Source organism: Anopheles moucheti, chromosome 3 (genome assembly GCF_943734755.1).
Source record: "Anopheles moucheti chromosome 3, idAnoMoucSN_F20_07, whole genome shotgun sequence".
Lineage (NCBI taxonomy): Eukaryota > Metazoa > Arthropoda > Insecta > Diptera > Culicidae > Anopheles > Anopheles moucheti.
Window position 1 is genome coordinate 79164736 of NC_069141.1, and position 16116 is coordinate 79180851.

Here is a 16116-nt window from a genome sequence, read left to right on the forward strand (position 1 = left end):
GTCGTCGTCGATGTTCGGCGGTGAAGTCATCGCCATGTCCTCTGCTGGTACAGGGTGGGGGGAGAATTGTAGCGTGCCGGTATTACCACATTCGCGACCACGACCGGAATTGACTCCGTCGGTGTCGCAGTCGCTGCTCGGGAACGGTGAAGTCAACATGCGGTCGGTATCCGGTCACGAACGTGTAGCGCGAAAGTGGGTTAGTGTGCTCAAGGCAGACGGTGGTAGGATGCGTTTTTCGGTACCGCTGGTGGTGCCGTGTTTGTTGCTGCTGGCCGCAACCGATCGTACGTGTGCTATCAGCTACCGGAAGGACACGGGGTAAGTAGGATGGGCGGACCATACTCGGACGTCGGAACAACGGTGGACTGTGATGTAACGTAACATTTCCGATCAGATTCGCCACGGATGGTGTGGATCAGTTCGTGTTCCGGGAACCTTCGACGAGCGCAAGAGATCCTCCTTCCGGTGCACAGTTTACCCCGATGTACGCACACATCGACCCACAGGTGAAACGTTCTGGAAGAGTCCGCTTCAGTGACGCTCCCGACACGGCGTCGTTCAATGGTGGCGTGAAGAACAACTTCTTCGGAACAGGATCCGTAACTAGCGTCGATTCGTCACCTGCTGGATCGTCGTATCTTCAACGCGAACGTGACAGTGACCAGTTCTATACGGTCGGTGCCTCGATACAGTTTGCGGGCAGTGGAGGGGATACGATAACGCCACCGCCACCACTACCCCCAGTAAACAACCGCCAGAAACCTAAACGAAAGAAGAACAAGTACAATTATGTAGCGAATGATAAGATCTACAATACGGGTGATGGTTTGGAACAGGGTCAATTTTCTTCCTACGGTAGCTACGGAGAACCGCAGCGATATTCTCCACCGTTGCAAGGTAACTATCTGACACCGAATGGAGCACGCCCACAAGGTGGACAGTATGATCCAGCGATATTAAACTACCCTGAGCTACAGAGGCCACAGTATCCGTTTAGCATCGGAACTCAATTCCCTGGCAGTAATTACTACAACACCCAACAGCAGGCAGCGTCCGGTGCGGGAATTGGATCTTATAATCCCTACCAATACCAATACCCAGGAACATACGCTTCGGATGCACCGTATGCCAATCCCTACCAACAAGGATACTATTCACCACACCCTCAACAACAGTTGCCAGGCGCCACCGGTTTAGGACAACCGCCCAACGCGCAAAGTATTCTCGGAGTGCTACAGAGCATCTTTAACTTTGCACCGGGAACATTCGGATCGCTCACTGCGCCAGGAACACGTCCAGGAGGTGCCTTTTCCAGTCCTCAAGGATCTGCCGGTGGATTTGGTGGTGTCGGAGGACAGCTGCGGCAGGCGCTGGATAACATTTCCGAAAACGATGAACTACAGTGCGTTCCGAAGCTGGTCTGCATGATGTCGCGGAGTTCCAGTGGGCAAGGGTTTAGCAGCTATGTGAACAGGGGTCTACTGTCAACGTAAGTAGTGTACTCACCAAACTATAATTTTCGCGAGCGAACATCTATTTCTACACTCACCTCGCTTCTTCCAGCATTCTTAGTGCTGTGCCGGACAGCTCACCATGGTTGAAGTTTTCGCGGGCCGCTCTGTTGGGTTACGGGATCGGAGCAAACAGCTGCGATGCCTACTATCCCAAGTGTCCGAAGGATGAAATGCAGATCCTGTACTACCTGAACAACCATCGGGGTGGATTTTTCCGGTTCTTCAGTAACGGTGAACAGGGCCCAGGGCAGCAACAATATGGATAGAGAACTACAAAACAGCAGTAATCATTAATGAGTGATAAGACGGAACACAAAAACACGAACATACCACGACGATGATGTGCCAATCGCGGTTGGATCTTCCAAACGCCAAGTTATTTATTGTGCGGCACACCAGTTAGATATTCGTGTCTCTTTTTATGTACATATGCCGGAAATCTTGAAGGTGCTTTTAGAGAGTGTTGCCCAAATCTAGTGTAACTAATGTGGCGCCTACTGCTGTGTGGGAAAGTGATTCGCAGCTGATGAGGTGCCTGGCAACTTGGCGGGAAAGTTGCCTACTTTGTTATCACACGAACAACAGTCGAGTTTGTACACCAACAGGGCAGGCGGGAAAAGTGTATTTCACACACGTGTTTATGCAATCGATTAACGGTGTGTTTTTAAACCTTATTTAACTCGATCGATATTTCAATTATGAATATCGCACAAACGGTAATGAGAAGAGAAATGATGCATGACTGTAAAATTAAAACTGTTGAAACAATAAATTTAATTGAAAAGGATTCGAACTGTTTGCTGAGTTACTATAGCTTCATTGCCAAATTTCAGCTTTGCATACCTGTTACAAATGGACACTTTCGCAACGAACAGTTCAACCTACCATTTCGGGATTCCCGATGTCATTGGTGAGGCCAAACATACACACACACAACATCTGAAACCCACCTGCGGAGGTGGACAGACATCGGGTTGTTTACTTTCATCGACCTCATCTTTGCCGGGCCACAGTCCCGCGCCGCATTACACCTTTACGCCTTTTCGCTGTTCACCCGATGATGACGCATCCCTCCTTCCACGCGGTTGCTCTCTCGATGCATTCGCGGAACGTGAGTTATTCAATCCAAGCGGACGTAATAATGGTAAGCGAGCGCTCTTCCGAAACTGCGCTAACCGGGATGTAGCCGGATTACCAAGATTACCACCATCACACATCGGAGACAAGTCACAGTTTCCCGCATGATTTTTTCCTTGCCCTGGACATGGCTGTAGGATGTTGGCAGTGGATGGCAAAAACAGGACAATAACCGATGTATGGCATTATTATCGAACCAATCAGCCCCGGTATCATCCCCGGCGGAAAAGGTTTGTTGCTGTTTGTGCAATATATATATTGGCCAACCGTGAGCTGAGCTTATTAGACGATGGAAATGTATGTTGCTTCCTACAGCCCGGCAATCCGACGTGCAACAGGTGAGCAGAGAGCAAACATGGAAGATAATAAAAATCAATTACATGACGTACGCCCGGTTGACCGGCAAATGCTGCAGCATTGGCCAAACTGTGGTTGATTGTTGTTTGGAGAAGGAAGTTATAGCATCTATCTTCCGTGGTATGGTGTGATAACATTCCGATTCATGACCTTTAATTGACTTCGGTGTTTGGTAACGTAAACGGTGTAGGAAAGGAAAGGCAGAGTAAATTTAGGAAGTAAATATAAAAAAGTACCAAAAATAAATTATGTGAAACATAGGGCAGATAAGTAGTAGAAATAAAGCAAAAAGTAACTAGAGTATGTATATCATGAGGTAAATAAGCATAATATATAAAACAGAAACGGGAAGAGGATGAATTTAAGATGCAAATAAAAATAAAACAAAAATAAAGAGCCTAAAACAAAAAGTAAAAGATCTAAAACGAAGAGCTAAGGGAAATAGTTGGATTGAAGAAGAAAACATGAGCAAAAAAGAACAAAATTAATTAATCTAAGACATAAGTCAATTAGTAAAAAATATAAAATAAAACGAGAGATAGAAAAATGTAAGAAGTAAATAAATATAAAAAAGTAACCAATATGAAATATCCTAAACATAAGGCAAGTCAAGTGAAACATCTATTATTCCATACACTTTAACCATTTTTTATCGCCAGAAAAGGATTGCGTTAGACAAATGCTCCAATTGCGCATGTCTGCCAGCATCCACAACGGATGCTGTTAAACACCAAAGACAGTATAAAAGGAGCGGCTAGTGCGATTTGTTGTCTTCATTTGGGCATGTGACACTTCCACGAAATAGTTGTGTTTTCTAATTAAAAAACCCTTCAGTAAGTATATTGTACGACCGATTATTTTGCCTGTACTAACTCTCTTTAACTTTTAGTTAGGCGCACGTTGAGATGTAGACGCTACTAGCCACAAAAACATAAAAACTGTCACCAATTCCTTCTCCCAATGATAACAACAGAAGGACCGGATGTTACTTCGAGTGAAGTACTCTCCAAAACCTCCCAAAATTCCCCAAAAACCACCCACCCCGAGGAGGATAAGAAAGCGGGAAGTGCTTACAACGGGTTTGGCTCATTCCTTCGCCGCGCTACCGGACATGACATCCAATGCTTTGTATCCTTCGACACGTTCGTACACCGGTGCATGTACCGCCGAGTGGATGGTGCCGCGCTGGGTGTTGCACGGGCCCTGTTCGGACTGGCCATGCTAATCGACATCCCGGAGGAACGCGGCGGTGGCGATTTGGATCTACGCTGGGGTGAACCACGAGACTGCAGGTTCCCGCTTATCCATTCGATGGAATCAACACCGGCGCTACCGAAAATGGGAATCATTTATGGATTGATGTGGCTCGGTGCGGCTGGCATTATGGTTGGATATCGGTACCGGACATCCGCGGCCATCTTCACCGGGACGTATTGGTACATTTTCTTGCTGGATAAAAGCGCGTGGAACAATCATAGCTATCTTTACGGGTTGCTTGGAACGATCTTCCTGTTCACCGATGCGAATCGATGCTGGTAAGCGGCGAGATTGGTACATCAAGAAAGTCTTCCCACCTAACCTAACCGCTCCCCTGTACTTTATTGCAGGTCCTTTGATGCTTGGCAAAATCCCGCCGGAGAGCAAACGGTTCCCTTTTGGAATTACTTTATCCTCAAGTTTCAGTTCTTTGTGCTTTACTTTGTGGCCGGTTTGAAGAAGCTTTGCCGCGAATGGTTATCGGGCTATGCCATGACCAATCTCAGCTATCACTGGGTGTTCTTCCCATTCCGGGCACTGCTCGGGCCGCACCTTACCGATCTGCTCATTGTTCATTGGTTCGGATGCATTTTCGATACGACGGTGGTGTTTTTCCTGGTTTACGGTCCAACGCGCAAGCTGGCCACCCTTTTCGCGAGTGCATTTCATCTGATGAACTCCCGACTCTTCCACATCGGTATGTTCCCTTGGGTGTGTCTGTCCCAGCTGCCACTATACTACAGTTTTAGCTGGCCGCGAAGAATTCTTCTTGCGGGCGGTGCTGCTCAATCAACTTTAAAAAATGAACACCCGCTCGAACATTCTTTCTCCAGGAAAGAAACCCCTAAACCGAACTGTCGCCGTCGAAAGTGCACAATGATGGCCATGTTGGCCTACTGCCTACTGCAACTCTTTCTACCCTATTCCCATTTCCTCACCAAAGGGTACAATAATTGGACGAATGGTTTGTACGGTTACTCGTGGGATATGATGGTACACGCCTGGGACACGATCATGATCGGCATACGGGTGGTGGATCGTCAGAACCCGGACCGGGTGCATTACGTCGAGCCGTTCGCTTTTACCGATAACGATCGTTGGACGAAACATGCCGATATGGCCGTCCAATTCGCACGCTGCATCGAACGAAACGTTCAACAGGAAGCGCTAAAGCTCGGGACCACCCCGACCACACCCGGTTCGATTGGTGTACCGGCACATCCAAACGTTTCTATCTATTTCGACATTTGGTGCAGTATGAATGGACGGTTTCAGCAGCGTATATTCGATCCCAATGTGGACATCCTGCAAGCACCGTGGTCACCATTCGAACCGGTCCAATGGGTGCTACCCTTGTTGCATCAGTTCAGCGCACTGCGCGATACGCTGATACGGCGCAAAACGGATGAAGTTCTTGGCTGGAGCAATCACTCGGATGTACTGTTCATTGCCGACTTTCCCGGTCTAACGCTGCGCAACTACGTGGGAGAAGATTTGTACAACGTTTCACTTACCATACTGCAGGGTAGCGTTCGCTATGGGACGTCCCCGGATGAGGACGTGCCAGCTAGTTCGGTCATCCTCCATGCGGGACAGAGTGCTTCACTTCCGGCGGGTACCTTCCATGCGGTTGAAACGATCGGCAAAGAACCATCTTGCTACATGTACACGTACGTCAACCGTACCAAGGAGCTGGAGACCAATCGGAATGGACCGGATGCGAAATCACACCCTGCTATGCTACCGCTCGGTGACGAGTTGCTGCATCGCTGGGAGAACTTTGTCCGCTTTCTGCAGCATGTGGGAAATTCGGCTCTGTATGAACTGTACGGTGTACCAATGCCAAGACGCCTGAAGGAACTCGTTGCTGATGGTTAGCGAAGAACAAATTGAGTGTTGTGTAAATTGGACGAGATAACGATGTGATTTTGTTTTGCAATTATTTTATAGTATGCTTAAGCACGAATAAACATCTAATTTGTAATTGTAAAAACCAGTTCGTTGTGTTTACGAATCGAAAAAGAAAAAAAAAACCAACTAATTCGCTCCAATGTACTTACATGAGGGGAATTTGTACAGATGTTTTCCATTGAATTCGAGTGAGTACATATTTGAATCTTAGCCGGATCGTGTGGAAGCTGCAAGCGAAGAGAAAAGGTGTTTGGTGAAGTTTGCGACGGAATGAACATTGGTTCATTTTCATTCCAATTCATCTCATCGAATTGTTTGCTGGGGATCCAGAAGTTCACTCAAAATAACATCGATTTGTTGTTTGGGAATATTTTCCTACGGAATGTAAACAAACAGTGCTTGACAGTTGTCCACGTACGTCATTTTTCCTTGCAGTTTCTTTTTTCGTCTAAATTGTTTTCATAATAGCTAATAGTACGGGTTTGCAATTTTTAAAACCACGCACGTATTATGGGAGACAAGTCGGGAAATCCATACGATATGGATGGTTCGTCCTTCGATGCGGATCGATACCTGCAGAAACTGCTGAAGGTACCAGTTCTTTGGCCGCTCGTCGTTCCATATGCTCCATTACTCACCTGGTTGCTTTGCTTCGTCTTCCCATCACAGGAATGTTCCCTCAAGCAAATTATGGACACCGAGGCAGGAATCGTACGCCAAACGCAAACGCTTCACAGCGACATGCAGACGCTCGTGTACGAAAACTACAATAAATTCATCTCCGCCACCGATACCATCCGCAAGATGAAAACAGACTTCAAATCGATGGAAACGGAAATGAATCTGCTGATGGCGAACATGACCTCGATTACAGAATTTAGCGAGCGGATCACGGACACACTGCAGGAAACGCGCTCCCAGTTAACGCGCCTGTCCGGCAAGCATCAGCTGCTGAAAAAGCTCCAGTTTCTGTCCTCATTGCCGGCGAAACTGAAAACGTTAATCGAGGAAGAGAACTACCAGCAGGCGGTACAGGAGTATTCCCACGCACAGAAAGTATTGCAGCAGTACGGGCAACAGCCTTCCTTTCAGGGCATACAGGAGGATTGCATTAAGATACTGGACGAGCTGAAGGATCGTTTAAAGGGAGAGTTCCGGCAGACGGGTAAATCGGCTCAATCGCTCACGGAGATTGGTGAGCTGTTGCTTCAGCTCGGTGAACGACCCTCGACGCTCGCCAAAGAAATGCTGGAGTGTGCCTCGAAGAGACTGCACGAACAGATCGTCGTACTGCAGGATCAAACCGATCGCGACATGATCGAGTTTATTGATCTAGGAATCGAGGGGTTTCTGAAGGACCTAACGCTGGTGATCAGTTCGTACAACGATATGTTCCTCACGAAGCATCTCGAGCAGGAAGCGGACGATTTCGAGCAGGCCGCACGTGTTGATCTGAATGCATTTGTGAACCGCAACGTGGATGAGTATCTGGCGCTGGTGCAGGATCGTGCCGAGCTGGAAATAGGACACGGTGACTCACAGATCATTCTCCGTGGGCTAGATCGGCTTCATCGACGCATGACCGCGATGCGAACGCTGTGCCGATCGTTGGACATGAGCAAATCGGGCATCGATATTATCGTCAACGCGGCACAGCAACTCTGCCAGACGCATATGCGCTCGCTAAAGGATCATTTTGCGGACAGCCTCAGCTCGGTACGGTTAGCGTTGGTTTCGGCCAACACAAACACCCCGAGTGGTTCGTCGACTTCTTCATCCATCCAGGCGGGAGGTGTCGGTGGACAAGGCAGTGGTGCGAGCGGTACGACAACTCCGGGCTCTGCCGGACTTCGGGAGCTAATATCAAACCTTTACATCTCCACGATCGAAAAGGTGAAGGGGCTTATGCAGGATTTGCTCATCTTCCTGCAACCGGAGTGGTCATTTAATCTAAAAGGCGATCCAAAGGGCGTGCAGTGCATTGAAGGCATTCGGGAAAATCTGCTCGTTGCCTTCCTGCGCCACTTTTGCACCACGGTCAACGGGTACGGGAATGTTAACTCGACCGCACCACCGACCCTACTGCTGGTACTCTCGAAAGTATGCCTCGAAATGGATCGGGCCGGTGTACATTCACTTACCTCCCTGGTGGACGAACTTTACAATCTGGATGCCGAGCGCAGCGTATCGCTCGTCCACGAATCGGAACTCTGCACAGAAATGCGTGATTCCGCCCAGCTGCTGCTCGACTCGTACGTCCGTCTGCAGGGCCTCCATCTATCGCAGATGCTGCGCAAAAGCGTCGAAACGCGCGACTGGCTTAACTGTCTCGAACCACGCTCCGTCCGTGCTGTTATGAAGCGCGTCGTCGAGGAGATATCGGCCATCGAGCTCGTGCTCGGCGAGCTGTACGATAGCAGTGTGGCACCACACGGTGGTTCGCGTACCACCGCCAGCAGTGATTCCAGCCGAAAGACCCACTTCAGCATTGCCGCCTCGAAGCAGTCCCAGTTCCGGTCGACCTGGTCAACGTACACGCCCCAGACCCAGCTGGACAGCAGCTTCGTGTCGAACATGCATCGACTGTTCTCGGAAAAGATCGAAATCTTCGCACCGGTCCAGTTCTCCAAGGTGTCCATCATTACCGGCATCATCAAGATCTGTCTCAAGACGCTGCTCGAGTGCGTACGGTTGCGCACGTTCAGTCGGTACGGTCTCCAGCAGATACAGGTCGATGCGCACTATCTGCAGATGAATCTGTGGCGCTTTGTCAGTGATGAAAAGTAAGTACAGGATACACAGGATAATATATGATTGAGTAGCGCAATGTTGTTAACAATTACCTCTTTTTGATATCAATTTCAGCTTAATACATGTGCTGCTGGATGAAATTCTCGGCTCGGCTGTGGTGCGATGTCTGGAACCCATTCTAATGGAGCCCAATGCGGTGGAAATTATCTGCGAACGAAACTAATCGGCAAATCGAAGCGTTAGAGGGAAGCTTTATTGTAACCGCGACATTCCAACTTACTCGTCAATGTTATTATTTTATGGCTGTAAAATAAAGGAGTAATTTAGGTCAAATTTTGCCTCAAATCGTGTATTGCCGTCTGTAGGACATCATTTTTTGTGTCATGTGTTCACACAGATACAGTTCGGAATATATAAAGATCCGTTTAGTATTAACGATTGAAGATATTTAAGAAGCTTCAAAAGAGGGTTATCGTAGACCATTCTTCAAGTATTAAGCTTGAATTTGTCTAAATTTCAATCCAAAAATTGTGTACTGATCAAACAACAGGATCGTCAAACAACACAGGATCATACAACAGGGCGAATCATGATTCTGAGAACCAAATTCATTTCGGATATCGCAATAAACCCATAACGACAGGGAACAAATTAAAACCACGACGGTCACGTATTAATTTTGCTGGATTTTCTTATTCCACATTTTCTTATTCGCTTTATATAATACAAATGTATGTACAGTACAATCACATTAATCTTTAATTTGTTGTTTAATTTGTTGTTTTACCTTTGCTTCTCTCCTACGCTTCGTGTTCTGTGTCGTTCCCGATTTTACTTTCCGAGTTTTACCCATTTTTTGTTGCTGTTAGTTTTACCCCGCGCGTTTAGCTTGTCTAGCATTGTCCACAGTTTTTGTATTTTACGCACATGCTTCTTGCGTCCTTCTTGGGTTCGTTTTCACCGTTCTACTACTCCCCGGGTGAGCACACCTTTTCCCGTGTGCCACTATATCATGCTATGTAGACAAAAAGCCTACTCTCGCTGTGTGGTACCGTTGTTTTGTTTGTAGTCTAGCTTGTACTGACTCTGCACTGCAATTCCACCTTACTTATCCATTCTTCTACCACTTATGCGTGTGTGTGTGTGGGGTGTGCATAAACTGGTTGGGTTTAACAAATGTTTTTTAAACACACGGATCGTTTTGTAATTTCACAACTCTTCTCATTCAAATTACTCCTCCGGTACGGGCTCTGATGTGTGTACGAGTCCGTATATCCGCGTTCGTGTCTCTAGCGCATATGAGTATAATCATATTTACGTTTTGTATGCTTTTGTTTCTACACTACACTATCCACATATTTATCAACTTACACCTGCCGTTTCTCCGTGTTTTAGTATTTTGTTGTGTGATTTTACTTTCTTTTTATCTTTTTTGTTATTGTAGTATGTGGTTGTAGTTATATCCTTTCTTCTCATTCCTTACAGCTTTGCTTTGTCGCGGGCTTTGTCTGGCGGCCTTCATTGTGTTCCATGGGGTAGTGTTGTTTTGTAGTTTTTTTGTGTCCGCAATTTGGCGGTCTCATTTGGCGCATCCGGAAGGAATTGGTTTCACGTTACGTTTTGATTACTTTTCGGTTCACTCTATCAGTGTCGGTACATCTCTCCTCATCATCTGCGCATTCGCATTTTGTATTGTGGAGCAGTTCCAAAATTTGTTTGTGGTTTTTCGTTCTTTTTTCGCTTATCACAACAATCGATTCGATAACCATGCATCTCAACGCGTAGTTGGATGCATTGCGCGGGAGTTTAAAAGCGAGCTACGTTTAAATGTTTTGTTCACGCCCGTCAAATCCGAAGAAAACAAAAGGATTAGTCAACTGAGTGTGTTTTTTGCAGCAGTCCACATAACTCACAATTCTTTCACCAAAAAAACGCTCCCAAGAGAGTATTTTTAAAAAAAGGCAGAGTAAGGACAAAAATTTTACTCCATCTCAACGTGTGTTACGGTGTGTGTTTTCGGACTAGGGAAACAGGAAATCAACACACTGAAGGGAAAGGGAAGTTCCATTACACACTCTAAATAGCATTACCTCCTGTCGTCCCACACAGCAAAAAACAAACGCCCGGAAAATTCAAGCATGATGATTGCACACGGAAAAGACGTCGCGTACGGCGTGTATGTGGTGTGTGGGAGACACGATTTGTGCATATATGCATTTTAACGATTAAATTCGACAGATGTGTGTTTCCACGTGTTCGACAATTCACCGTGTGGTGTTCACTGTGTTTTTGTAGTTCGAGTACAAATATGTGTACGGTATCTGGGGTGAGTATGATCTGTGTATATTATGAGTTTGGTAAAATTTTACCCTTATCATTCTCTCTTTATAAACAAAAGGACATTCCCCTTGCAAAAACCCGCACCTAACCGATCGTATCCACCCGAGAGCATCACAATCAACCAATCACAATTACGTTTGTTTGTATGCGCGCCATTGCATAGTGGTGATGTGTTGTACAGCAAAGGACACAAAAAGTACGCAACGCAACAACGACGCGAAATTTTGAAACGGCTTTTACAATTGATTTGCTGCACGCAACAAACACAACTAATAAAAGCATAGTACGACACAAACAAACAAATAAGACATGACAAATAATAAATTTCACAGTATAGTACATCTGCTGCTCGCAACACAGCGGGCGCAGCGACCCCACACCCAGCACTTATGAGTGAGCGTTGGAATAGAGCCGTATATGCCGTCTGCCCCCGAAAAGATCAAATATATGTGTGTGTGTAAAAATTATCGTATGTCCCGTGGGGGTACTTTGTAAAACAATCATTCTTGGCGTTATGGTGATGTTAGCCCTAGCGCTAAACCTATACACGTTTTACACTAGAAATAATTCTGTTTTGCTTTCGGTTTTCTTCTCCTATTCCGTAAATGTCCTGGCTTGTTGTACTTATCCCGCAAACCACCATCACTCCGTGGTCCGTCCGTTCGTCCTTCGTTCGGCTTTACTCCTTCTTGATGCACCACACGCGCTTAAACTTATCGTTAACGCAAACTTATATTACGAGTAATGGGTAGTACGGCGTGTGTCTATCTGTCCTTTGTGTAGTGTGTGTACTTATGTTGTCCCAGCAGAACCGTCCTACGGTGCGCTGCTGCGGGACAAAGAATATATAAGCAGCAAAAACCCTTACGTACCTTAACTGAGAACCAACAAAATGCGCATTTATAGAGGTATTTGACAAACAGGAAAATTAACACAAATTTTCCCACAATCTCTCACTCTCCTTCTTTGTGTCCCTTTCGCACAACACACTGCTATAAAATAGATTGTATCCACTAGTTTCCGATATATGCACACTTTGCTCTAAACACTAAAACATTGGACGCATATACGAGATGGGGCACCAGAACCTGACCTGAACCGCCCCTCCTGGCTGGCCGGCTGTGTGCATTCGCGCTTTGTGTATCCTGTGGGTGCAACTCTTGCCTTCTTGTTTTTCCACCCTCCCACCCCGGTCGGTCATTCATTCTCCTTATCAATTCTTGGTTGGTACATGAATTGGACATTATCCGTTTGTTTTCCAAACATTTCTAACTAACTGCCAGTGCCAGTGTTTTGTTTGTTCTTTTGTTATCATGCACATTTATCCTCGATCCGGATCCGGAAAGAAACGTTCCTATAGCCTTTGGTTTTGCGTACACAAAAGTTGCACATTCACCGATGCGTACCATCATCATCACACATTCGTGTACCCATCCCCTACCATCCTAAATTCCATCACGATCATCACTGTGGGGAGCTGTTGGAGTTCCAAACACTGGCGCGTTACGCTTTGCTCATCCATTCAACACACACGCGTTGCGCCCCTTTCCTTTATAGTAGATGTTTTTGTTTTCTTTTAGTTTACTTCCTTGCGTTATCGCTTCATCACATACATTTTCCGTTTTGTTTTGTATCGGGTCCTGCCTATATAAGATCACCACGTTTGCTTTTACTTTTGTTATTGTTATCTGGTTTATTACTGCTGTGTAGCTACGTTTACTTTTATTATTATTATTATTATTATTATTATTACTTCGTTACCATAGGTATTGTTAATGTTAATATTATTAATAGTAAATTTGTACATGTTTCACATGCTACGCTTTCACATTGACCGATTGGATTTTGTTTTTAGTTATATTTTTATCTCTTTTGCTTTCTTTACACAATTTCCTTTTCCATATCTGTGTTTGTTTTCTTTGTTTTTCAACCATTTTTTTTTTGTTTGCTGTGCTTCTTTAGCTTTTGCACACATTTGCACTGCCCGCGTGTGAATTTTAAAAACATTCTTCCAGTGTTTTTTTGTTTTGTTTTAAGGGGAGAGGAAGGTTCGTTTGGCCTATTGGGTTTCAGAGTTATGTTTAATGTTGTGCTTGCTATTTTTCTTTGCATCCTCCCCCTTTTGCTATTCACTATGCGTAAGAGAATACACGCGCAGTTAGCACAGAAAGGGTGGTGGTATGCATTACAAGGAAGTAAAAGTGCGACATAAGCTAGCTAGTAGAGTACGCGCTACATTAACTGCTGCCCATTGTGCCTCGTCAGCGTATCATAACGTTATACACGCTACATTAAACGTTGAACTATCCCTTCAACAAACTGATACGTGTACAGTGTACAGTGCGAACATGCCACTTTATCATGATGTCCCTGGCGGATGTACGCGATACACACACCACGTTTAAAAGGATTGTTGCTACTACGAATGGAGCACTTTCGACTAGGCGTTTTGCTTCTTGGCCATTCGCAAATAAATGTGCTTTGTTTCGTGGTTTGTAGCTGCTGATCCGTGTATAGTTTTTGTACGTTTTTCTTCTTCCGCGTTCTTTCGCGCATTTCACTTAAAAGATTCACGGATATAAGCCTACCGGAGTAACGAACACACTACAGACACATGACACACAGGAACAGGCAATTCGTATTCGGTGTTAGCGCTTAATTGATTGCATGTGATAATAGCTAATGTGCGGTGTTTTTTTTTGTTTTGTTTTGTTTTGTAGGGTAAGGTGGCCGCGGCTACGTGCTGGTGCGCTCGATAATGGAAGTGGGATGATTGGTTTCCAATGCTAACGACTAGACGAACAATGCACAGCTTTATATTTCGCATATGTATATAACCACCCGCCCCCCGTGTTGTAAGAGAAGAATTGTTACGTTGGACTATATTCCTGCACGAGTTTGTATATCGTTTGTTTATCACTGAGCGCGACACTTCTAAACATCAATCAATTGGTGCCCGCGATGTTTGTTTGTGTTTTAATGGTTTACACTCTACCACTAGGAGTTAGTTTCTTTTGCTTCTATCCATGTTTGCGGGTTGTTTTGTACCTTTTTGAACAAGCTGAGACAGAGACACGGCGCCCTATTGGAGCACTGAAACGCTCGAACGAACTTAAAAACTTATATCCTGGTGTCCTGATAGTGTCCTATAGCTAGCGACGAAGTGTTCTAATGATGTTCAGTGCTGTGACAAATGGATATACTCCCCCTAGTTCCAAGGGAGCGCTACTGAAAATACCCTGCGATATAAGCACTCACTTAAAGTGGGCGTGCGGAACACGCTCTGTATGTTGAAACATCCCAGCTCATCAGACAGATTCATCAACATAAACGGTACGAATGATACGTTTACTCTACCCCGTACTCGTTGTTGAAGATGATCTATTCATAGATGGCGCTTTAGGCCGTTCCGTTAGGAGCAACGTGATCAGTGCTTCAAAGGAACAATGTCACTAAGGTGCACTGCGGACGCTCCACGAGGATCATCACATCAACAACATAGGTCGTTAATTCAGCTGCAAGGACAACTAGTTTCCAGCTGAAATCCAACAGAGCAACCAAAGCTGCTAGTAGTGAAGAAAACTACTTACTTGGGAGATACATGGGAAAATGCCCTTGTTTATTCTGCACATACACAACCGGACGGTGCCTTGCTACAGAATATGGCTGCATCGCCTGGGACAAAACACATCTTTGTGGGTACGACAGACCATCCTAGAAGCTTCGTGCTGGAAACAAATCGGAAACACCATTCAAACGGAAGGCGAAGGCAAGCACTGGCAAAAAGCTTGTCCTATTGACCTATTTCAATTCCAAGATCACCTTAAGAGAAAACTACATGGGAAAGAAGCGCAATGAAGTGTATACAACAGTAATGACAGAGCTGTGTAAAATCGATAAGGCGTTACTGGAAACTAAGCTAACGCTAGCACGCGTAAGTTCGAGCGAATTCGTATCCAATATAGTTAAGTCGGCAGGATATACAGCTATAGTAGCAGCGGAAGTACTTTACAATCTCGAATGCAAACCAGTATATGTAACCGATGAAAGCAAAACCGCATGACCAACTCGTAATCCACACGTCCGTTGTGAGTTGCTTTTTGCTGCATTGGCTGACAACAAAGGCATGCAGTCGATCGCAGTACCTCTTAGCTGTACAATTCGCGTTACTGGTGTGTTATGACCATACGATCGGTTATTGCATTTGACCGGTATTTCCTGATAACAATCCGGTTTTGCTTTCAAAGGTAGCATATTCTGATGTGCAGTTTTCGTGGTTTTTTTTAACAGATTTTCGTAACCAACCTGCACAACAACTTTCCACACATCCGAGCCTAGTCACACTAGGTACATATATCTCGGCTGTTTCTATTTGTTAAAGTGTACACACAAGTAATTTGTTCCTTTTTGCGTTAGCTTACAGCACATCATGCCACCCCTTTTCGGTAAAGATTATCCTGATAGCATTTGTTTGTATTACTATGTTTTGTTGTTGGTCTGTGTCTGTAACGTTTTTTGTTTGTTTTTCGTTTTGTTTTGTTGCACAAAATTGTTCTTCTTGTTCACCAGTGTGCACAATTTTAGGTATATTAGGATACCGCCTATATATCTATCTATACACACACGCAGCATGTACAGCACACGGCATATGTGCATCTATGTATACACATACGTACACATATCTCTATATATAATTTAATTCAATTTCTTCAGAAAGAACGGCCAGGACTTGTATATATAATATATATCTATGTATATATATGTATGTATATATATCTATCCTTAATGAACGCTTACATTATAGTTTAACACAGTTACGCAATATTTGTTTGATTCCTAAACATTC

At 45.1% G+C, this 16116-nt stretch overlaps 3 protein-coding genes across 4 annotated transcripts; all 3 read left to right on the plus strand.

Moving 5' to 3' along the window:
• Window positions 1-34: 34 nt before the first annotated feature.
• Window positions 35-1783, plus strand: LOC128303031 (uncharacterized). The gene is made up of 3 exons (XM_053039884.1): window positions 35-321; window positions 398-1492; window positions 1567-1783. Exons 1-3 carry the CDS (start codon window positions 35-37, stop codon window positions 1781-1783), a joined length of 1599 nt encoding a protein of 532 aa, XP_052895844.1.
• Window positions 1784-3971: 2188 nt separating this feature from the next.
• Window positions 3972-6246, plus strand: LOC128305503 (vitamin K-dependent gamma-carboxylase). The gene is made up of 2 exons (XM_053042981.1): window positions 3972-4546; window positions 4619-6246. The coding sequence occupies exons 1-2, from the start codon at window positions 3972-3974 to the stop codon at window positions 6144-6146; spliced, it is 2103 nt and encodes a 700-aa protein (XP_052898941.1). The 3' UTR covers window positions 6147-6246.
• A 399-nt stretch (window positions 6247-6645) lies between these two features.
• On the plus strand, window positions 6646-9493 carry LOC128305501 (vacuolar protein sorting-associated protein 51 homolog). Of its 2 annotated transcripts, XM_053042979.1 has the most exons (4): window positions 6646-6770; window positions 6849-7973; window positions 8037-8962; window positions 9045-9493. In XM_053042979.1, the coding sequence occupies exons 1-4, from the start codon at window positions 6690-6692 to the stop codon at window positions 9151-9153; spliced, it is 2241 nt and encodes a 746-aa protein (XP_052898939.1). In that variant the 5' UTR covers window positions 6646-6689; the 3' UTR covers window positions 9154-9493. The 2 variants fall into 2 exon arrangements, with proteins under 2 accessions (XP_052898939.1, XP_052898938.1); XM_053042978.1 differs by having other exon boundaries at window positions 6849-8962.
• Window positions 9494-16116: the final 6623 nt, after the last annotated feature.